Consider the following 23443-nt stretch of genomic DNA (forward strand, 5'->3'; position numbering starts at 1 on the left):
AGGTGTGTGGGTTCTGTCTCCCTGCCGTCAAAGGGCCGCTGAAAGGTGTGCTAGGCCTTTATCCCATCTCGGATTGGCTTGAGGGGGGTATTCCAGGGGGAGGAGGAGGGACAATAAGGCGTTCTGTGCCGGGAGGAGATAAAGAGTGCCACCATGGCCTGTTCAAGGTTATCATTTAACCCAGGCCAGTGGCTGTCAGCACCAGGCTAAACTTACGGCCTTACTCTACACAGGGCTCGTTTACAGGTGGAACATCTCTTAGAAAAATAGTGGAGTGTTGCACAGATAGATGGTTGATAACTAGGCAGGAGTGTCATAACTAACACACACATGAAGCCTGATGACATCCATGCAAATATTTGAAATACTTTTCAAAAAGGATACTCACCTGGTATGTATGGGGAATTTGTGAGTAAAGAGATGCACATCGCATGCACACTAATCAACCATGGACTCTTACGATCAGACAGTGAAGCACTAAAGCAGTCCCTCCTAAATCCAGAAGTTTCAGCTACCATTATTTCTGCCACTTTGTGGTTTTACACAGTCAGCCTTTCATTGGATGACCCGTTGTAATCTCAGTTGTTTGACTGTACTGTGTAAGACAGCAACGACTGTAAATGTGCTCAGGCAGTCAGGGGTTTGAAAAGTCTTTGCAGATTAGATATTTGATTTTCCCTGCCCTTTTAACCCTTTTAGTGGTTTGCATGTAATTTTTTTCACTTTCCAGCGATTCTTCAACATCAAACAGCATCAACACATGTTTATGTTCCCGGGTTTGGATCGCTAGGAACCTCATCATTTGAAAGGACTGAGAGGTCATTATCTCTCCCTCCATCTAACCATCTGATCTGTCACTCAGAGCCATGGTCCATGTTTCTCAGAAACACGGCTGCAAGAATTTATCAGAGAGCCAGACACACAGTGTTCCCATCAACGGTACACTACTTTATTTCTCTATGTAAATGTGTTAAATATTGAAGGGTTGATGAAATGAATGGCTCAAAAGAACAAAAATAAACATTAAACCAAAAACCAAGATTTCTTTAAAGATATGAGAATTTGGAGGTGGTAACCGGGAGAGATGTCTACCAGACCTGACCCTAAACACCAGGGCCAACATGTGGTATTCACTACAGCTGTGTTGTCTTTCTCCTTATAGCATGGCCCTTATTAGATTTTCTCATGTTTGTCTTATCTGTCTCACTTAGTTATTTACCTCTGGCCAGTATCCATATCAAGTTGTGTCCCAAGTGCTTTGCTCTCAGGAGAGGGACTCGAACGCTGTTGTCCGTGTAACTCAAGAAGTGTTGCCTGTCGTATTCACACCCTACACATGACCCTGGGCTGTACAGCGAAAGGTTTTAATATTGGACACTGTACAAGAGCAGCAGGTTTTTTCCATTAGATAGCCATTTAAGGGATGATTTAAAGGCTTTAAAAATGAAATCTGGTTTATTATGGTTGATACTAAATATAGATTATAGCTTACTGCCTAATAGAATTCTATTCTTGAGCATGCTTCATCTAACTTTATTATTTTTCAGTGCGCCTTTTGATCCAGATTAGATCAAGGAGTTGTGGTCTGATTATCTTACTGTATGTGATACAAATATCAAAGGCTTTCTTCTCTTTGTAGTCAACTTTAATTATAGAGAATTTTATTTAACATGGCAATGCAATATATAATGCTTCCCTATTAACAGATGTGGAGAAGAGCATTTTTTCTTCCTGATTGTCTTATCTCATGATAAATGAAAATAATGTAATGTTCATCATTTTCTTTACGGCACCAGTCATAACTATGTGAGAGGGTCCATAACAATCTACATCATCAACCTGCATCGGTCGCGAAAGAAAATCAAGTTGGCGGGGACATTACGGAACAATACCGTCCATCAGTACCTTCTGCAACCCTACGGCACTGACGGACTCAGAGCCAAGTTAGTATCACTCTCTGTCTCATACACATACATACATGATGTATGTACATATACACGCACACCAGCATTGAAGAATTGTTTTCCATCCAAACAACAATGGATCCTCTTGTAGAGCATCCCGTTCCATTCATCTGCACTGATCGAACGTGACAAACGGACTTGTGAGAGACCCAGGTTATCAAAAAAGCCGTACAAGTCCTTTTATTTTTCTATTTTATTTATCCTTTATTTAACCATAAAGGTCCCTTTGAGATACAATATCTCTTCTGCCAGGGAGTCACGGTCAAGATGGGCAACAAAATAAAGTCTTCTAGTCCTGTCTTTGCTTTTCTATATATTAATAACACACTTAAGATTTTTTCTCTAGTGACGAAAACTTTGATTTAAGCAGTTTTCTAAAAGTTAATCTTTTTGCAAAGGTGTGAAAGGTTTAAAATCAGGGATAGGGATAATGAGAATTTTATGAAAAGCTTTGTAGGGTTTCAATTTGATTTTTTTTTTGCCTTTACAAGGTTTTTAAAACTGACCAACAACGCTTCAACGCTGCCGTGAATACATTCTGAGACAAAAGTGGTTTTGTTGAGCTGCATAATGATAATAACTTAGTCGGCATGTTGTGTGAATACACACCACAAAACACGCAAAAATGTGCTCACATGCAATAACCTCTTCCTGTCTATAGATAGTTTAAGGCAACATAAAAAATAATACAGAAATAAAATAAAAAATGAACCCTTTTTTTTTTTCCTCAATGAAGAACATTGAGGCTAACTATTAATTTTTACTGGCATGATATTGCACTGCTTTCTTGCAACTGAAATTTTCCAATTTAGTATAAAAAGAAAACATTGCTTGAGCCCAGAGTCATTCACAGAGTTCCAGTGTGTTTACGCCCTTTTGATTGAATGTGTTTTTATAGCCTGTGGCAGATATTTTACAAAATTGATTTTTTTATTGCCTTTCATTATTAAGCAATTTCAACAGTTCACAATTTTTACTATGCTAAATTTCACTTCATATATCAAGATAATATTAGTCCCATTGCCATAAGATAAAAAAAAAATATGGTTATACTTTCAGTCTCTTCCTCTCTCCTTTAAGCCTATGGCCTGTTATTGTGACTCAGACTTAAGCCTCAAATACTGGAATAACAGTCTAATGACGGGAACTGTGTGTGTTGTGTGTGTGTGTGTGTGTGTGTGTGTGTGTGTGTGTGTGTGTGTGTGTGTGTGTGTGTGTGTGAGTGTGTGTGTGTGTGTGTGTGTGTGTTATACGATCCGAGATGCAGTCTTAATAGAGGTTCAGGCATGATCCTTCAATAACAGCATAATGATGGAGGATGTTTTAGGTGTTAAAACAGGATTGCAAGGCAATTAATAGGAGAGAAACCTAACGATGGGCCTTTTTCAGGCTTTAAGTGCTTTCCTTTACCACCGGCAGCGCAGGGAGACTTTTATGAAGAATTTAGCAATACCAGATGTCTATAAATTTGTCTGGGTAGAGGGACTTTTTAACGATGGCCAAGTATTCAGGTCCATGCATGTTCAAGGAAAACTTTGAGCAACTCAGTGCAATTCAAAATTTCTCCTTACTGAGAAAATTATGTATTTTATTGAATTGAATTTGAGTTTCACGTAAAAATATCCAGACCATTTGCCGTTATCCATACATTTTAGTGAACTTTACATTATAATACTATCAGCACAGAGTTGTGTGTTAAAGGTGATAATGCAGTATGAGGAAATAATTTATTTTCAGAACACGATTTATTACATTACATATTACGTTGTTACATTATAACAATACTTAAAAAATAGGAGACTGCTACTCAAGCTGACTGCACAACGTTGTTTTTTTAAAATATTTTTCTGCTGTATTTTTAAAGTTTGATATTCTGGTTAATGTACAATCTGTTTATGATAAATACTATAACATTCAACCTATAATCCATTGTGTAATAGCTACTCTTCAACAATATGTCATATTCTAAACGTTTTCTTATGGTAAAATTATTACTGAATGTTTTTGATGCCATGCTAGGAATTAATAGAAAGAAAAAGGAGTCAATGGTACTAGCCTCTACAATAAACAGGTATGATGTTGCAACTCATTATGTTATGCAAAGAAAGTTAATCCCCCCCATCTTTAGTTTTGCAATAATCCAATTTACTTTACTTTAACACTCTGAAATGTTATTGTTGTACCGTATTATAGCAACCTGTGTTAATTTAAAAAAACATGACAAATTAAATGATATCAAAATAATATTTTGAACAAGTTGTATTGGAAAACTGTATTTCAAATATCCTATTAGAATACAATAGTGACTAAAATTGTTTTTGTAGCTCTATAATTTAAAGAGTAGTAGTAGTGGAGTAGTAGTAGTGATTGATGCTGAAGAAGAATATTTCCATTGCTTTAAGTCTTTAAAATGTACTATTTCAGTGCAGTTGACTCCAAACTTTTTCACTGTGCAAGAAGTCAGATTGTACTACTGTGGAGTTGTAAGATTGCAATTTTGTAACAACAGCACCCCCATGTGTTCAAATTCAACTAGGTGACTCGAGATGCATTTTGCTGTCTTTTGTTGATGAAGTGATGAACTGCATTTTCATCTTTATTTCACAATTTTCTACAACAACCAGATTTATGTGTCAGAAGGCAGGTGAAGTAAGCCGTGTCTAGCTGAGCTAATGCAGTCTGTGTTTCCTGTATCCTCCCTCTGCAGATATGTCCAGCTGAATGGGGAGAAGCTGTTAATGGTGGACAATGAGAAATTCCCAGAGTTGAAGCCTAAGACATTGAGGGCTGGAAGAACAATAGCGATGCCACCCATGACCATAGGATTTTATGTCATCAAAAACATTAACGCATACGCCTGTCGAAGATAACGTTGAACTGCCATCCCTGAGCTATTGGAGTGAAGCTCAGAGCTCTACAAACCCTCTTCCAGTTTGACCCAAAGCTTAAAAAACTGTGGCTCTTCACTGGGATGTCAGAATACCACTTTGTTAGGATTTTTGTGTCTTGCTTAAGACACAAACCCCTTCAGTAGAATAGACACTTGGCTTAAATACAGTGCAATCCTCTAGTTTAACGTAAGCTCTTCAACCTTTATTTTAATGGTGGTATTTAAATTACAATTAAAACCTGGCCCTACCCTTATTGTCTTCTTTAGTCCAACAAAGACTTACCCAAGACACATAAAAAGGGCTGCACTGATCACTTTTCAATCATTTTCACCAGCAACTCCTCATATGCTTAAAGACTTGTATGGAACGTGATTGTCTTGAAGGTTTGTATTAAGTTATACAATATAATCGTCCACATTCTTTGACTTGATTAAGCTATATGTTCTTCTCTTGGATTGTACAACCTAAGAGTTTGTTATCTCGGTGTCTGCCAAGAGTTTTCCTTTTTTTTTCTAATCTTCAGTTCTAATACTGAGAGAAAACTCTGAACAGGCCGCGTTTCTGAAGCATACACAAGTCAACTTCACTTTGACTTGATCCTTTCCACAAAGAGAAAAATACAGTGGTGTGTTTAAGGTCATGTCTGGACTAGCCAAGTTCTGTGTATGTGCGTGGGCTTGTACGTGCGTGTGTTTCTGTGTGCGTGTGTGTGAGTGTGTGTGTGGGCGTGTGTGTGTGCGCGTGTGTCCGTGCGTACGCGCGCATGGTCGTGTTTTATTGATAAAGCTACTGATGTGTCTGTCCAGTTTTTTTTTTCTGAAAGTATACATTTCTCCCCTTGCCATATTAAGCGGCTTAAAGGGAAAATCTGTTACTTTTAAAGGCTGTTTCTGTATGTTGTGTGTATCGTTGCTTTCCTGCTGTTGCAGAATACAATCACCAGTATGTGTCTCTAGTGTTGTGTTGCAGTTATGCATAGCTGAAGATCAATGTGAACCCATCTGTTACATCTGTCCTCACATGCAGCCTGCATCCACACAAAATCTAGGGTTTGTTTTCTATTCAAAAATACAATTTTTTTCAGGTGTGTTTGAAGCTTTCCCACTATCTTCAGTGTGATCTCACGTTTTATAATCTTCTTATGCTGCTAGGGTTTTTTTTTACTAAATATACATATATTTTACATAATTTTGTACAGATTTACTGTCATATATAATTAGATAATGTATTGTACATAAAAAAGAGTGACAAAAATAAGTGATTTAAACATATTTTTACTTACATACAGAATACATCTAATTTATATGATTAAGTACTTTACTTTGTCTTTATATTTTTATTATAAAAGACTCTGTTATGTGAGTACTAAAGCCCCAAATCTAAAAGAAAATCTAATTCATTTGTACTGAAAAACAGGGTTTCTGTTAAGATGCATATGTCATAGGTGCAGAAGATGGTTTATAGTTCATAACCCATGTTTTGCATTTATTTTTTTATTTAACCATCTTATTTAAAGATTGGCTTGTTATTCTTTAGACTAAACCACATGCATAAGCACATTGATAACATTTTTACTCTCTTACTTGGTTTAAGATAAGCAGGAGCAGGTTCATTGGCTGAACATGTTAAATATAAATATTTGTCCTCTGAATGTGTTCATAGTTAATGTAGAGATGTTCATATTTCTTTTGGAGAGCATTATTTTAATATGTAAAGTGTGCCTATATATTATTTTTTCCTAAAAAAAAGTTTACATAATAAACACCTACAAATAAAACATAAAACGTTGCATTTGTTTGTATGAGCTTGAGTCAAAATGACAAATTCCTCATGGCGCAATCTGCACTAAAACAAGGAATGCTTTCCTATGTAGTTTGTTAACTCATCAGACAATATTAAACTTTGCTTGTAAACGCACTATGTTGCAAGAGAGGATACTTCTGTATAAACAGTCAAGTGAATTAACATCGAGCATTCCAGCCAGACTCCCCAGCAGTTCTCAGGCTATAACAGGGATCTGCAGAAGCACATGGTCTTAAGGAGAAGAAAAAAAAACCAAAGAGATGAGAAGATATGATATACACCAGCACGGGAGCACAAAGAAAAGCAGATTTACCCTCTGCAGAAACCTATAAATAAAAACTGCCAGATTCTAGCAGCATCTTTAAACAAAGGTACCACAGTATTAAAGTCACCGTTGTTCGTGCACTCACTCTCATATACACAAACTGTTACACTCTGTAGACCCAGATGTGGAAGCAGCTGGAGCAAGTCTTTGTAGTGAGAAGAGTGCTGTCTTGTCACTGCGTGAGACAGCTGCTGATGGGAAACATGAATCCAGGATGGGGTTAAACCTCCAGACCTCAGCTTTTGCGCCCAGACAGACTGAACCTGGGCCAGACCTGGCTCAGTGTCTCCTGATGCATAGACAACTGGGATCTGCTTGGTAAAATCATGTAGAAGGGAGATGAAGGTTGTTGTCTGCCTTTTGACTAAACAATTATTCACTTTCTCCGAGACAAGCATTATATGTGAAAATTGCGAGGCTTGAACTGAAGTTTCATGACAGTGAGTCAATAAAGATGGCAGCCTTTCAAGAGTTGTGATCCAAAGCCTGTACCTTTTAATTATATTTTGTTTTCATTTCCATTCATGGGAAATGGGCTTTTTGCTTTTATGTAGGTAGTAGAAATGTTTGGTCTCGGAAATTAACCTCAGGAACAGTCTCATTTCACATGTGGTTCATTTTAAACAGGCCAACATTGTTGACACATCAAGAATCAAACCAGACTTGTTAACACCTGGTCCGTTTAATCTGGGTTCTTGTGAAGAGAAAAAATCTTATTCATTATACCATGAAGGCCATTCATATGTGCACATTTAGATCAATGTGCACGCATGCTTTGTTTTTAAAGCACACGCAAACCTGGAAAAACCGAGAGTGAGAGAGCAGGCGTGCTTATGTACAGAAAGAACATGAATTGGGCTGCACTTCCTCAATAAAACTGCTTGAACTCGGTTGTCAGTGTTAGTTTAAAATGTTCATAGATCAGCTACTAGCTTGATACATACAAGAAAAATGTAATTTGTGCCAGGGAAAAAAATAATTAAATACTTAGTTTGAAACTATAGCTTACTAAAATCTAAAGTATGTTTGTTGAGTAAATTGAGTATTTGACCTGTAAGTAATAACTGACCGAGGTGATATCAATCAATAAGGCCTTAGTGAACTCCTTGACATTTAGACCAGGATCTTATCAAACCAATCCATAGAAATGGTTTTGTTTGGCAAACTTTGGTTCATACAAACCTGTTCCTTGTGATAACAACTGCTGAGCATCACTTCCTCTGACAAAATCTAGTTGTGTTGTGATTGAGGTGGACTGCGCCGTGTCTGGCCACTTCTGCGTGACAGTGCCTCCTTAGTGGAGGTAACTGTTACCCAGGCCTGCCTTTCTCTGTTTACACTCGGTGATCCATTTTGAGACATGCAAGGCCCCCTTGCCCTGTTAGCATACACTGAGGATTTCATGATGTTTATTCTGTATATACAGGAGTCAGCTTAAATAAGACTTCCATGAATGCTGGAATCCCAGAAAACTGATGGATTAGATTAGACTTTGGCCCACAACGTAGAAGTCTCTTGGCATTTTGCACCATTTTTGACCCAAGCAAGGTTAATAAAAGATAAATATTTATGTTACTTTGCTCTGCTCAAAAGCAAAGCATACAATCTGTGTTGAATATTGTGATACAACACAGATTTGTTGTAGCCATCAAAACATTCTCTGAGAAACAGCCTGGTGTTTGGTGAGTGTGTATTTGTGTACATGCAGAATACATGTAATGTATGTCTGCTACAAGTTGCTCTCTTAATAATACTTTATTTGGAAAAGGGACAATGCACATTAATCAACATTCAAACAAATGTAAATGTCCCCAAGTTACGTGAAAACATCAGTGGACACAATCCAAATGATACAGGTACAGTATGAGTCATGTTAAAGGTAGATAATAGCATAGGTGTTGACATTGTTGGTTCTCAATAAGCCATTTCCTAACATTACACTTAAATAAATAATTTTAATATTAATTAATTAATTAATTGTCATAGCCTACTATATTCCATTAATGTGATGCTCGGAAAGAAAAGAAGGCTTGGCTAGTTTATAGGGTATTGTTAAGTTCTTATCTGTATATAACAACAATAATACTAATAATAATAATAATAATAATAGTAGTAATAATAATAATAATAATAACAATTACCTTAAAAACACCATAAATGTGTACATTTGTGAGCTGGGTGCTTTGACTTTTTAATGTATTCAGTTCCATGGATGTTGTAGGAAAAATGTAAGCAATTAACTGTAATTATTTTATTTAATATTTTATTGAATACGATGTTTGTGTGAATAATATCCAGCCCACAAGCCTTAATATTGTATTATTGTGCTGTTCATATTGTTCCACTTTAACTATGGTAATAAATGTAAATGTTTTTTTTTTTTTTTCCAGTAGTGGTGTTTCCAGATTTTGCTGTGTTTTGTGTTCCAACTACATGTCTTTATTATGCCAATCCAACCTATTAAGCTGCATTCCACAAATACCAAACGCCACAGCCTCTCAGTCACGTGCCCACTTCAGGCAAATGCACGTGATTGTTTCCTGCTTCTCCGATCACCAGGTTCCTCGAGAAGGGCAACTCATTGATAAGAAGTTCCGCATTTACTACGAACTCTGAGCAGACGTACAAGGACAGCTCCTCGACAGCTTGATATCTTTGTTTTCATATCAGCGCAAACTTCCTGCTGGTGGTGTCACATCCGACGCAGCAGCGGTGGTAGAAGGAAGCAGGCTCAGGGCTGAGACAGCAGCCGCGAGCTCAGCTCAGCGGAGGTTTTGGACAACCGAGACACTGGACTGAGATGCTGGGATCCTCCGTCGCAGGAAACACTGAGTGAGTTGTGACTATATGCACTATGATAACCATGCATTTGTTCTCTACATGGACAGTCCGCGTGCATCAATGAAGTTAAGAGTTTGGTATGGGGAAGTAACTTCAGGCTGTAGGTAACACACCGGATGTATAATTAAGGACCGGAGCTTCAGACGATAAACAACGAATATTTAATTGTTCAGCTTCAGCTGCAATAAACCTACATACAGGCTCATATAGTCAGTGGTAGTCATTGCCAGACCTATCTACCCCCACAGTAAAAACAGTGTTGGAGGTAATATTCACATTCTTTACTACTTCTTCTTCTTTATTTTTCATCTTTACTTAAGTAAAAATAGGCTAACATAGCCTATTACAAATACTATGTCACTTGCATCGAAAGTCCTGCTTTGAAAGTGTCACTTAATATGGTCCAATATGTAATATATTTGTAATAAGTATTAAGGAAACATACAAAGTTGAAATACTATCTTTTCTGACAACAATGCTAATGCCAGTATTTTCTTCTTGTTGAAATTTCCGTTCGTTTCGGAATTTCTGTTTTGTGTTGTGGCCTGTGTGTTGTTATCAACTGCCCAGTTTGACAGCCAGGCCGGGTTGCCAGATGTACATGTGTAAAAACGAAAACCCAGCACGCTACAGCTGTAACGTTAGTAGCCTTCAGCCATAAAAGCAGCAAACAAATAACAAGGTCAATAAAGCAAACCTAAAAGAAACGGCATGTTTCTAACAGTTGCGTGACAGAAGACGTAACAAGCCCTGGGTCAATATTGGAGATGTATTTGAAAGATGGAGACAGCTCAGAGCCCCAAAAGGACGCAGAGTTGAACTAATTGGCTGAACAGGTACAAGGGGCGGGCATTAATCATTTCAACATTTGTGTACTCAAAGCTATAGTGCGTAGTTTCTGTCGCCCACATAAGGAATTCTAAGTAATGACGACAAAACTGTGGGCGCATCCACATGACAGAAGCTTTACCTGACCGCGCACCGCCCCCACGCCCCCTTCACACAGATGCTAGTAACCAAGGAGGACACGCAGGATAAAAAAAAAAAAGATGAAATCTTCAGAAGAGGTAGCTATCTCTAACTCAAGCCTATGTGCGGGAAAGTCACCGGACGCCACAATTTTCTGAACATAGCCATACTGAGAAATACAGAGAGTTGTGTGGAGCTGATAGTTTTAATTAGCTTTGTAGCAACTCATTTGGCAATGGCTGGAATGTAACGCAGATTCATAAATATCACAAAAGTTACTCACTAAAACTTTAATCATTGGTTGTTTGGATGGTACATTTTTTTTTTAAAAGTCATGACAAGTTCTCAGAGCCCAAGATGACACCACCACAATGCTTGTTTTGTCCAACTACTAAAAATTCTCACTTGTGTTCCATCTTTGTTGGGAGTCGAACATTTTGTTCTCGCACAGTAGCTAGTTAAGGACAACTACCCAGTTAGAAGCAGAGTATAAGAACGTGCCATTCAAAGAAGCTAGGCAAGCATTATAACTTGTTACAAAGTGACGCACGTTTGTCCAAAGTAAAGGCTTTACTACGATAGAACTGTTTGGAGCAGTTTGTGAACAGTGTTTTTCTCTGGAAAATGGTAAGTCCTTTTGGGGTGGACTTTGGGCTAGGCCTGCACAATAAATCATCATAAAATCAAGGATTTTTTTTAAATGACTTTGATTCACATTTAATTTTACAAGCTGACTCCATCACAAACGCTATTACTTTATTTGTAAGGTTTAAACATACATGCTATAAAAGGGGTTTTAAAGTGATCCCAAGCACTGTAATGCTCTCCTTTCTCTTTATTAAAGCCTCTATGTTTACTGGCTTGTTGTGTGGTGATGTGTGAAGAGCTATAGGTGCCAAAAAATAGGTTTGGTACTGCCAATTTGTTTTGTTTTGTCATGGTTCACGTGTGCAATAAACATTACACTTTGTGAGAAAAGAATCGCGGCAGAGAACCGTGATATCAATTCTAAGCTAAAAATTCGTGCTTCATATTTTCCCTCGTGCTGGCCTTACCTCAAGTGACATACAAGTACCTCACAATTGGACCTAAGTACAGTAGTTGAGAAAATGTAGCCTACTTAGATACATTCAACCACTGCATAAAGTTAGGCCTACAGATGCTATTGGGGGAAAATCTTCATGTCAATACTGAGTTTAACTTTAAAAAAAATATACAGTATATTAATATGGTGTTAACATGATAGAAATTTTAAAGGACCGTCAGGCCGCGCGCACAACTTTGATAGTTAGCAATATTAAGGAAGTGTTGCAATCTCATTTTCCCCATTTCTGTGACAGAAAGAATATAATAAATAAATCTTTTGTAAATTAAGTCCAATACCTTACAAAGATTCATTAAAAAGAAGTGCAACATACTGTGTACTATATTTAAAGGATTGTAGATTTTATATAAGGGCATCTAGCCTTTTGAGGGTTTTTTGTATTTTGAGTCAGATGATTTCAGAGGGCAACAAGTTTACAAAGCTCAGCCACCCATTCATCATCAAATCAAGGTTAATCTCATTAGCTCTCCAAAGATGACCCAGTACCAAACAGGTATAAATCATTTAAAGCTCTGGTCTTGAGAAAAATTAGAATATATCTCTTGAGGTGCAATTGAAAATCAGTGAGTACAGTGGGCTCTTATATCTGCTTTAAATGACAGCTTCTTATCCCTTGCAGTAGAGATGGTCCATTTTGCTTCCCGATACCGATTCTGATACCTGAACTTGCGTATTGGCCGATACCGTGTACCGATCCAATACCGATATTTTATTATGTTTTAACAACTTTATACTATTATCCCTGTATGGATGTGATATGATTTCTGTCTTTCTTGTCGGTCGAGCTCAGGTTAAACTCTTTGTGAAACAGGAACAAACATAAACAATGAACTCCACAGAACTTTCTTTTATTTTCCAGTTTGACAGTCAGTTATGTCAGAACTAAACTAAACTTAAAGAATAAATAACTTTAAGGTAGATTTAGTTTGGGACTTTATTACGTGGTATCGGATTGGTGCATAAACTCCAGTACTTCTGGATACCAGCGTGTTAGGCATACTGGTATTGGAACATCTCTACCTTGGAGATGGCATTTTTGTCTCTGACCTTACTTTTCAATCTATTATTATATATGTGTTTGTCACGGTTTGTCTGCTTGACAATCCCATTTTGCAGCAATAGAACTGTCGTGAGATGAACAATCAGAGAGATTCATCTTTTTAGATGAAACAGATGTTGACAAAGTTTCCTTTTGGGGACATACTTTGACATTTTTAAATTTGAAATAAATTGCAATATATCGCAGAATATTGCAACATGGTTTAAAATTGCAATAATATTGTATCTTGACATAAGTACCATGATGACATAGTTTTGTGAGACCTCTGGTGATTCCCATCCCTACAGCGTAGAAGGACAGGAGTGTGTCTGTGGTCCAGATGAAGTGTTTGCTGATAGCCAGTGAGAGCGCTGAGGTCCTCTTTCAGTGGACTGACCCAGAATTTCAGCAGAATGTCCAGGAGCAGTACAGGGCATCCCAAGAAGAGGGCCACGGGGTAAGGAGGAAGATGATCAACAAATACTTTGCATACACTTTTTAACTGGCTTCCTTTTGAAATAACTTTTTGTTTTTCCTTTCTCCCTTGTGATGGTCAGCTTCCAGCCTTCGAGGACAGCATCAGCACTCTGTTTGCTCCCATCATTATCTCCTGCAGCACTATGGTGGACAGGCTGTGTGACAGCTACACCTCCTTTACCACAGAAAACAACCACATCTACGTCCTACACCAGGTAGCGCCTGCCTTCCAAAATAAAAGCTTGTTTTAACGCCTGCACCAATCCCAACATTAGTTTATCCACCCATGTCTATTAAAAATAAAAAAAATGTGATTTTGTTCTTAAACAGTACTTATTTTGATCTTATTTTGAAATCCCTTCATGTGTAAAGCAGATTCCTGCATTCTTGAACAGTAACAGTACTGTGCCTCTGTTACAGCCAAGAGTCATGTGAGTCTTGTTAAGAATCAAAACCGGCTTTGTTGTCCTGCAGTACATGGTATACGTGACATGTTTCAGGTCCATTCAGTCTCAGCAGCCTTTTAGGTCTTCTGCAAATATATACTCCTGAGAGAACAGTTTAATACCACCATCCTTTACTTTTTATTCTTGGGGCTCTGCAAGCTAATTAGGTCATTTTGTATCCTCCTCAGTTTGATGAGTGTCTCTACATTGCTGTGAATGGAGACGGGGAGGAGGGAGAGGGTGATCTGAGGAGGAAGATCTATGTGATGAAAAAGATGATTGATGTCATGTTTGGCATGGTCACCCTCAGCAGTAACCTCCTCAGGAGAGAGTAAGCCATTTTGTTGTGTTTCGTCTTGATACTGCACAGACACACACAGCATCTAGTTGATATATGAGCTGTGTTTGTCACCAGACTGCGTCCTCAGGACACGGAGCAAAGGGCAAGGCTGTGGAAGCATCTCCAGAGCCTGCTGGAGACCTACAGCCAGTTACGAGAGAACGACCAGAGCTTCTTAGTGGAGGTGCAGTGCATTGCTAAATTTATACAGTTTAAAATATAGATTTATTGTGCAAATGTTTCCCTCATCAGACTGTTGATATATTAGGACAGGCCACAGCTTTACAGCAAAGTGTAGATTTTCTATCTTGATACAGATTCAAGCTTATATCTTTGTCCCCTCAGGATTCTTGTATGCAATAAGCCAGAGACATTATTGAGCTGTCAGGGTTATGATAATGCACATATCATTATGTTTGTGTTATGATGTGTGTGTGGTATATTTCATTATTATTCATGTGTGCTGTGTTAGTGTTTAGTCTTTTCCTTTCTTTCTCAACAATATATTTGTGTCTTGTCTTTGTCTTCATCAACCTCACAGTTTTGGGGTATCGTTAAACAGCTATTTTAATTATCTACTTTTGTTTTGTTTTTTGAGTAACATTATTTATTAGTGAAGCCCTGACTATTTTTGGTGCATTGCTCCATCAGAGTTAGGATGTAAAAACATTAACCACTAGATGGCAGAAACAGCTACAAAGTTCCTTTTTAATTAGGTGTTAATATTATTATTATTATTATTATACTATACATTTTTTTCTCCACAAAATATTAGATATTCGGTAGGAATGACAAACCCGTTGTTTATTCCATGTCTGTACAGCTGTCTACTGTGAACCAGTTACAACCTAACATTTAGGTTGTTGTCCCAAAAATGGAGACATGGTCATATTTTTTATTTATTGATTTTTCTTTTATTCTAATCAGGAAACAACGGCAGTGACCATATGAATTTAGATTGAATTCCCCTTTTAAGGCTTTCATTTCAGAAGTACTGTGTCTATTCAAAGTAATCTTTAGGTTAGATTAATGAATCATACCCCTAAAAAAAAAAAAAGGAACTTGACAAGCCAGCTATCTTTCAGTCCTTTTTCTCATTAGAGACACATGTCATTAACATGTTAAGGGGCAGATACGTCTCCGTTCAGTGCAGCTAGGATGGAAGCAATGGTTAACATTGTTATTATCTCTCTCAGGCAGTGGAGAGGCTGATCCACCCCACGCTGTGTGAGCAGTGCATCGAGTTCCTGGAGCGCCGTTTAGTTCAGCAGCTCAATGGCAGTGTAGAGAGAGCAGGAGAGGAGGTGCTGCATGCCTTCATCCTGATTCACACCAAACTGCTTGCCTTCTACTCCAGGTACAGATGTGTCCATACTCCTTTCACATCTACTTGTACTATTTGTTAGTTTTAGCTTCTAAGTCAGTGAAGAGGCTTCATTTTTATTAATTGAAGATTTCACTTTACAGTATGTTGTCTCTTTGCTCCTTCTAGCCGCAATGCAAGCTCGCTCTCCACCTCAGACCTCCTGACTCTCATCATCATGGCACAGAATATGTATCCTAGCAACATAGACCTGGATGATACATATCCTGAGGTATAAAATGCTGACAGTTGCTCACACAGCACCACCACAAGATGTTGCTCATCTTGTTTCTGATTGCTTATTGTCTGTTTTTGTGCATGTTGCGTGTTTGTCTGAAGGATGTTGAGAGTACATCCGGTTCTGGTCCTGACAGTTTTTACACACCAGAGCCCTCCCCTACAGACAGGGACTCAAGCAGTTCAGGTGGATTGTGTAGTAGAGTTTGTATATTCATATTTAGTCAATTGTTTCTCTAATTATATTATAAAAATAACAGTATGTTGTATGTTGTCTTCATTTGTGTGTGTCATCAGCAGACAAACCAGTGAGAGGAAGTACTCCTGTGTTTGAGTTTGTGGACCCGGATGTCCAGGTGAGAGCATATCTCAGTGTGTATTCCTAATTCTGATTTCTAATATTGAATGCAAAATAAGCCAATTTGTTTGGTTTGATTGAGACCTCAAAACTCGATATTATAATAATGTCTTCAGATGGCAGAGGACAGTTTGCAGGCTCTGGAAGTTCCCCCGCCTTCCCCTTCAACTCCTCGCAGAGTCTTCTTAGAGGTCTCACTCAAAGATGGGCTGTATCCCATGATGCCTCACTCCATGTACTGTTTGCCACTGTGGCCGGGCATTAGCCTTGTGATGCTAACTAAGGTTTGTTGACACCAACGCAGTCAGTATGTACATGTTGTGGTTTTGTGACCAGAGCTGGTGACATGATTATCTGGACTTATTATTACTAACTACAGTTTTATGCAGTGTTTACAGTATCTAGAACATCTTTGCTCCTATGTTGAGCCACTTAAGCTTCTATTTTTGTCTCTGTCAGATTCCTACCAGTGCTGGGGCCATGTCAGTGTATATGTTTTTGGAAGCCTTTGCCAAGCTGGAAAAGCGTTTAAGTGAAGGCCAAGAAGGTTCTGCTGCTACTAGAAGCCAGCCGACTATACATGACATACGAAGCAAACTGGATAAATTCATTAAAGCCCTGGGGCCTAGTGAGATACAGGTAAATGTTTTTATGTCTGTTGAATACCAACATTTTGTGTATCCAACAATTGTCCACTTTTAAATTAACATGTAAATTAACATTCTAAAGTAATTTCAAGTGGAAATCCTTTGTAACACATAACAACCAGGAATAATTTAATTTAAATTCTAGTTTTAAAGACTTTATCCCAGCCTGTAATAAAACTGAACTGCCAACCTTTGTTATTACACTATTAATCACAAACAATGAAACCATTTTTATAGTTATAATATAATGTATAATTCTAACACATTTAGTTCCTGTAGGTGCTGTAAAAAAAACTACACTTAACATCTTCCAAACTGTGCCTTTTTTCTCTTGGCACATACTGAGTACCTTTCTAAATTATAAAACAAAATGATCTTTTGTTGGAAGATTTGTTTTGTTACCACCATCTAAATTTGAATGAATCTACTGAAGATCCAGTAAAAACACAGAATAGAAAAAAAGTTACCTCTGCTAAAATGGTCAGTTCCTTGCATATTATAAAAAGGAAGTGTGATTTAATCATATGAAAAATCTTTTCAGTTTTTGCACCTGGACAAATGCAATCTGCTTTTGTTCTTTAATTTTCTATCTAGTCTGCACAGTTACAAAACGTCTGGACAGAGTTCAAGAACCGAGCCTTTTCCAGAGGAGGGCCTGGCTTCAACAGAGAGTAAGCTGCTGCGGCCCTCTGCTGGCCAAAATGTGTCATAGCAAATCTGTTGGACGATTCTTTGAATGATTACATTGATGTTTTTTTTTAGTCTTATCCCATGGTGTAAGAATATGAAGACCCAGCTGTGTGGAATATACCGACAATGTTTTCTCATTCAATCTGGAAAAGCTGACATTCCTCAACGTCTTTCTACCAGTCTGCAGGAACGAGCCCAGACCATGGTGCAGTATGTATCAGTCAGCCAAACATCTCTTTCCACTATTAATATTGTTCTATCTTCAAATCTGAATCAGTTTTTAATTTAAGTTTTTAGAACACACATAACAGCATCCTACATTGTTCATGTTTATCTTCTTTCTCTCCCTTTAATTCTTTGTCATTGTCTTTCTGTTTTTCCTTCTTTGTCTTCTCCCAGAGAGAAACTGATGGACTGGAAGGACTTTCTGTTGGTGAAAAGCAAGAGGAATATAACCATGGTTTCATATCCTTTCAGCAAAATAATCCTGCTCCCAGTGATGCCATGCTGTGTGAATAATGTTTCTGGAAGTACATGCATATTTTAACAACATGCACACACATAGAAAACTCTTGAAATATAACTCACTGTTATCGTAAGTGTATTAATCTTGACCCAGTTAATCTCACTTACCTGGAGGATTTCCCAGGCCTCATCCATTTTATCTGCGTGGATCGATCTACCGGCCAAATGATTGCGCCGTCGCTTAACATCACTGAACGCAACACGTCTGAGCTGGGGAAGGGACCGTTGGCTCAGTTCATCAAAAGCAAGGTCAAGCATACTATAAGCGCATGTCTTAAAACTAATTAGTGTGCCTTTAAATTGTTGATTGATAGATGAGGAAGCACACCAGAAACTGTTCATCTTATCAAGTCATTTAATTCTGTAAGCTATAGTGCGTAGTTTCTCTAAGTGGTGTAAGTAATGACAACAAAACTTTGGGCGGGTCCACATGATACAAGCATTATGGGATCGTGCAACGCCCCCACGTCCCCTTCACACAGTTATTTCTAAGCAAGGAGGACACGGAGGATTACAAAAAACATGATGGACTCTTCAGAAGATGTAATTATCTTTACTCAAGCTTCTGCGCAGGAAAGTCACCGGACGCCACAATCTTCTGAACCATACTGAGAAATACAGAGAGTTGTGTGGAGCTGATAGTCTAATGAGCTTTGTAGCAACTTATTTGAGTATGGCTTGAATGTAACGGACGTTCATAAATATCAAAAAGAAATGCACTAAAGCTTTAAATAATTGAATATTCCAGATGTGATTGGTTAGGTTACAACATAATGCCACTTTCATCTGTAGAATTTTTAAAATATATCACAAACAAGTTAAAGAATATAACCAAATAGAAGACTAAATGTGTTGTATAATTTATTTGCTTAAAGGAATAGTTTGCATTTGCAAGCGAAAATGGGCTTATTCCTTTTCTTTCCAAAAGTTTATAAGAAGGTCAATATCACTCTCAATATGTAGCAGTAGCCTGCAGTCAAATAGCTTAGCTTAGCATAAAGCATAGAAATGTTGCCAGGTAACTAGTGGAGTCTCTGGAGGAAGTTACTGCTCAAGGCCAAGAAATAGTCCTGCACATTACCTCTGGAAATGGATGTTTTTACACTTTGGTTTTGTACAGAACAAACAAACTACATACAAGATATTAGTGAGCGTTTCAGTGTTTGTGCTAAGCTAACTGTCTCTAGCTACATAGTTACTGTAGAGATAACCGAGAACTCTCTGCAAATAAGCAGATTTCCAAAGTTTTGAAGCATACCTTTGGGTGCTCACTATGTTTATAGTTATGCTCATCTTTGAATTAAATCATTTTTTGTCTTTACTCATCCATCCTGAAGATTTGGAGCCTGGTCAGCACAACACGGCGCTATCTCCAGAAGGGTTATTCCACGGTCACATTGCGCGACGGAGACTTCTACTTCTGCTACTTCCTCTGGTTTGAAAATGAAACCGTAAGTTGGCATGTCATATTTTAGTATTCAGTAATAACATGAAAATCAATTTAGCACCCTGGAATACTGTAAAAGTTAAGTAAAACAGCATCTTATAAATTGTATATCTGATCAATCAGGGGTACAAGTTAGAGGCAGGGGACATACCCATCCTACCTGATAACTCTCCCCCCATTGGGATGCTTGCCTCGGACTACTACAGGTAAACAACAGCACATGACAGAAAGAGATGTGATTATTCCAAAAGGGAGTGCTGCTGAGTATAAAGAGTAATGTGTCTTGCAGGAAGCTGCTGCGGTACTATAGCAAGAATCACCAGGGTGAAGTGGTGAAGTGTTACGAGCTGCTGACAGTTCACCTGGGGGTCATCCCCACTGAGATCATCCTCCAGCACTGCAGACAGCTGGCAAGCAAACTGTGGGAGCCGTCGCGCAACCCACTGCTGTAGACAAACCTACACACTTGAACTGAGTCACACTAGCCAAGGTACTTGTTTGTTCTATTGCCAAGAACTGAAAAAAATAACTATATATATTTAGATGTAGACTGTAACCAGTGCCTGCGTTTCATGTTTCCATTATTTTCATTGTGTATTATGTTTGATTGGCACAATAGAACACCATTGTGAACTAATGCACTTATGTCTCTTGTATGAAGCATATTGGCAATATCACTCATGTATTTTTAAATATTCATTTATAATCAGTTTCCTATTTATAGCAATACTGTATTGTTTTCACTTTGTAATATTTTCAGCTGATCAGTTTTTATAAATGCAGATACTGCCCATTGTTGCCTTTACTACTGCTAGTGTCATAACTTGTATGAATGAAACATGCAATTACTGTATGTCTCCCTTTTAATATAGATTCTATTTTGGAGACAATAAATATGTCTCACTTTCACTTGTTTATTGAGTCATTGTAAGCAGAATTGAAATGACACTATTTGAACCATTGACCATTACATTCATTTGACAAAACCCAGTCATTAGCTGAGTGTTCCCATGTATGATGGCACAATTATTCATTCATATGATATATAATAACTGGTGATGTAATACGTTCATTGACTGTAAACAAATTATGCTAAGGTTAGTCTCACCAATCATGAGATTGTCTAACCTTTAATTGGCTCACTCGTCAGTCAACCCTGGGGATTGTGAGCATTTTTAAAAGTCAGTCTTGGCTGGGTAGGGTTCTTCCAGCAGGGCACAGTGATGGAGAACTCCACAAAGGTAGACAGTAAATAGGAGTCCATGTAGAATTCAGTACATTATCTGCCTCTGCACTGCTGACTCAGAGCTCCTGTGAGGTCAGACACAGCTCCTGCAGCCACCAGGTCCCTCAGAAAGAGTTTCTCAGCACTTACATCATGCACCACCTGAATGATGATAATAAAAATGCCATACATATTAAATCAAAAAAATGAGGTTTGTGAGCCTTAAAAATGTGTATCACTGTGGTAATCTAAACTTACTTGAGCCTTCATTGCCTCCATGCGTATGGTCTCATAGTAGTGAAGTCTGGCACCTGGGTGCTGCATGTCGTACCCAAACCCTGCCAGGCTCACATGGTCACACAGCTGCAAAGCCATCACCACCGCACTTGCACCTAGTGTTGGCACCATCTACTTGAGGGGAGAAAATGCTTTTTAGTCAATTTTTTTTCAACCAGCATGAGCACCAATTACTCATTATTATTTTGTTTTATGGGAAGTACCCATTATAACGGGCATTGGGTAAAAGGATGTACCTGTTAGCCTCTTAAACTGAAGGTTGTGTTTGCTCATTTTTTGCTCCCTTAATTCCTAGGCTTATAGCAAAGTCAATACACGTCTGAGCCAGGCATATCCATATGTTATTCAGGACACGTTAGACCACCCAGTTGTGTGATTGTTCTTGGATTCCTGTTTGCATGCAGTCTTGTATGAAAGCATACATCAAAGCATGAGCAAAGCATGTTAGAACTCACGTTTCCCTGTTTCAGAGCATATTTCTGTAGAACTTGTCCTGTCTTATAAATAATCTCTGGATGGAGGATCCTGAAGCTCTCTGGTGTCAGGGGAATATCATCCACCACCTCCCTCCAGAACCACATTTTGGACCAGAAGCTCTATTAAAAAAACACACACAGGATATGGCGAGCATGTGAGGCATGATGGTGTGATACTGTTATTGCTGCATGACTGGCTTCAACAATCTTAGCTTATGTAATACCCCATTTCTGTGTGCAATGGTTCCTGTGATGTAAGCCTACCAGAGGCTGTTTGGTGATGACAGAAGTGAGCCAGTCCAGGTCCAGGCTCTTAAAGACCACCAAAGCAACCATGGTGGTCTTTTTATATTCGTTTGAAGAGTGAGGTGCTGCCTCTGGATATAGCAGGCGGATGGTTGTGCGGGAACCAGCGTCTTTTTCAAAGCCAGGCACTGGAGCATTATTCAGCCTGGTCACACAAATGAGAATGTATGAATGAAATTGATTATGTTTTACCGATAAAGTGCTTTTTTTTCTTCAAGCCTTATTCCTTAACCTCATACAAATTGCAGCCTGTGTGGAAAAAGTCCATCAGCACGGGTTAAAAATAGCCACTACAGTCTATCACACTAGAAAGATATCCTCCACTCGTGTTAGTCTGACAATGGTGCACATACCTGATAATGATGTCATACTGATCTATATCTGATCCGAGATGGCTGCCATGAAGAACCCCTCCATTGCCCACCACCACACATCGCCTGCAGCTGCCTTCACTCCTCAGTGATGGAGGCATGCCAGGCTGAGGCAGAGATGCAAGAGCCTGGGCCAGATGACTTTCGCTGCCCTGGAGCCCCAGAGGTGGGGACAAATCCCAGGACACAGGCCTGTCCTTCTGCACAAACACAGGTATGTCTAGGAGGCCTGCAGAACACGAAAGGGGCTTGAGGTGGTCCAGACACCACCGAGGCTGACAGGGGCCCGACAGCAGGGAGGCTGACCGATTTAGTAAGACCTGAGGAAAGGGGCAAACATAGAGAGAGGTTTGGTAAGAGTAAATCAAATGATCCAAAATGATCACTAAGTTGTGTATGCATACCAGATCTTTGGGAAGTTGGGTGTCATCTCTGAAATTTGCCACTTTATCCAAGGGGAGATATGCAGGAATCAGAACAGCTGAGTAACATCCGATCAGCAGCACCAGACTGAAGGCAAGGTTCTCACTCCTAAACAGCAGAGAAAAAAGACAAAACCATTCAATAACAGGTCCAACAAATAAAAACAGTACCTGTAGAAACGTACCTAGTGAGGAAAAATTCCCTTGACTCGGTTTTTGTGATCACTCGCTGTCTGTGAAAGACAGGCGTTGGTGTTGCAACCTCCGCAGCCTCAGGCAGCAGTGGAGAACCATCGTCTGGGTCCTCGACACTCAAGTGATTCAGCGTCACCATGGCACCTGTGCTTCCACTTGAAACACGTTTTTAAAACCACAGTAGTGATTATAAACTCAATCATTTTAAAACAAAAATGCCATGAACTAACATTGCTTCTCTCTATAGTAAAGACAAACTCTACTAATAGCAATGTGACAGTATTTATAGAGCTTAGAGTACCATATTACCTTTTTTTCAACACTGTCTATTTAAATTGTGTCTACAGACTAAATTGTCAAGAGGAATATCAATTGAGTAATATGAACAATATAACTCACAGCCAAATGGTTAAGTTGATGATGATGATGGTTAGCTGTCAGCTCGTCTGTGCTCCATGCTTGAGAGAAGAACAGTGTCCTGTGCAGCTAAAATGGCTGCTGCTGCCTAATCCACTGAACTCTGCCACTTCCCTCAAAACACAGGTTAACCATTAACATGTCACACAGTCACACATTGGCAGGTTGTGAATTAGCGTGTGTGTGAAATGTTAGCAAGAAAAGGGGGAAGTATCCAGAAAACACATTGAGTGTGAGAGAAACATGATACAGACACACTGGATGACA

At 38.7% G+C, this 23443-nt stretch overlaps 3 protein-coding genes across 3 annotated transcripts in view; 2 read left to right on the top strand and 1 right to left on the bottom strand.

Annotated features, from left to right (window-relative positions):
* hpse2 (heparanase 2) overlaps nt 1-6623 on the top strand; it is a 56314-nt gene extending 49691 nt beyond the window's left edge. Inside the window, exons 11-12 of the mRNA XM_032541695.1 lie at nt 1797-1943; nt 4672-6623. Of these exons, the coding sequence (XP_032397586.1) occupies nt 1797-1943; nt 4672-4834 (310 nt within the window). The 3' untranslated portion in view covers nt 4835-6623. The remainder of the gene's footprint in view (nt 1-1796; nt 1944-4671) is intronic.
* Nucleotides 6624-9486: 2863 nt separating this feature from the next.
* Nucleotides 9487-20370, top strand: hps1 (HPS1 biogenesis of lysosomal organelles complex 3 subunit 1). Its single transcript, XM_032541266.1, has 18 exons — nt 9487-9815; nt 13246-13394; nt 13495-13629; nt 14049-14191; nt 14276-14384; nt 15397-15557; nt 15693-15795; nt 15903-15987; nt 16098-16156; nt 16275-16442; nt 16618-16797; nt 17400-17476; nt 17568-17705; nt 17895-17960; nt 18125-18269; nt 19358-19471; nt 19591-19673; nt 19757-20370. Exons 2-18 carry the CDS (start codon nt 13278-13280, stop codon nt 19917-19919), a joined length of 2046 nt encoding a protein of 681 aa, XP_032397157.1. The 5' UTR covers nt 9487-9815; nt 13246-13277; the 3' UTR covers nt 19920-20370.
* On the bottom strand, nt 20236-23282 carry st3gal7 (ST3 beta-galactoside alpha-2,3-sialyltransferase 7). The gene is made up of 8 exons (XM_032541267.1): nt 23159-23282; nt 22750-22915; nt 22547-22673; nt 22125-22462; nt 21730-21916; nt 21445-21585; nt 20951-21100; nt 20236-20854 (listed from the first exon to the last, which is right to left on the bottom strand). The coding sequence occupies exons 2-8, from the start codon at nt 22896-22898 to the stop codon at nt 20747-20749; spliced, it is 1200 nt and encodes a 399-aa protein (XP_032397158.1). The 5' UTR covers nt 22899-22915; nt 23159-23282; the 3' UTR covers nt 20236-20746.
* Between the last annotated feature and the right edge of the window lie 161 nt (nt 23283-23443).

Source organism: Etheostoma spectabile, chromosome 17 (assembly GCF_008692095.1).
Source record: "Etheostoma spectabile isolate EspeVRDwgs_2016 chromosome 17, UIUC_Espe_1.0, whole genome shotgun sequence".
NCBI classification, from domain to species: domain Eukaryota; kingdom Metazoa; phylum Chordata; class Actinopteri; order Perciformes; family Percidae; genus Etheostoma; species Etheostoma spectabile.

What these genes read in the sequence shown, in the direction of transcription:
- st3gal7 (XM_032541267.1), bottom strand. Translation starts at nt 22,898, where the DNA reads ATGGTGACGCTGAATCACTTGAGTGTCGAGGACCCAGACGATGGTTCT. An exon ending in CAGTATGACATCATTATCAG is followed by an intron (nt 21,917 to 22,124) that starts GTATGTGCACCA and finishes TTGTGTGACCAG; the next exon opens with GCTGAATAATGCTCCAGTGC. An exon ending in ATGCTCTGAAACAGGGAAAC is followed by an intron (nt 21,101 to 21,444) that starts GTGAGTTCTAAC and finishes CCCCTCAAGTAG; the next exon opens with ATGGTGCCAACACTAGGTGC.
- hps1 (XM_032541266.1), top strand. Translation starts at nt 13,278, where the DNA reads ATGAAGTGTTTGCTGATAGCCAGTGAGAGCGCTGAGGTCCTCTTTCAG. An exon ending in TGGATGATACATATCCTGAG is followed by an intron (nt 15,796 to 15,902) that starts GTATAAAATGCT and finishes GTTTGTCTGAAG; the next exon opens with GATGTTGAGAGTACATCCGG. An exon ending in AGGAATATAACCATGGTTTC is followed by an intron (nt 17,961 to 18,124) that starts ATATCCTTTCAG and finishes AGTTAATCTCAC; the next exon opens with TTACCTGGAGGATTTCCCAG.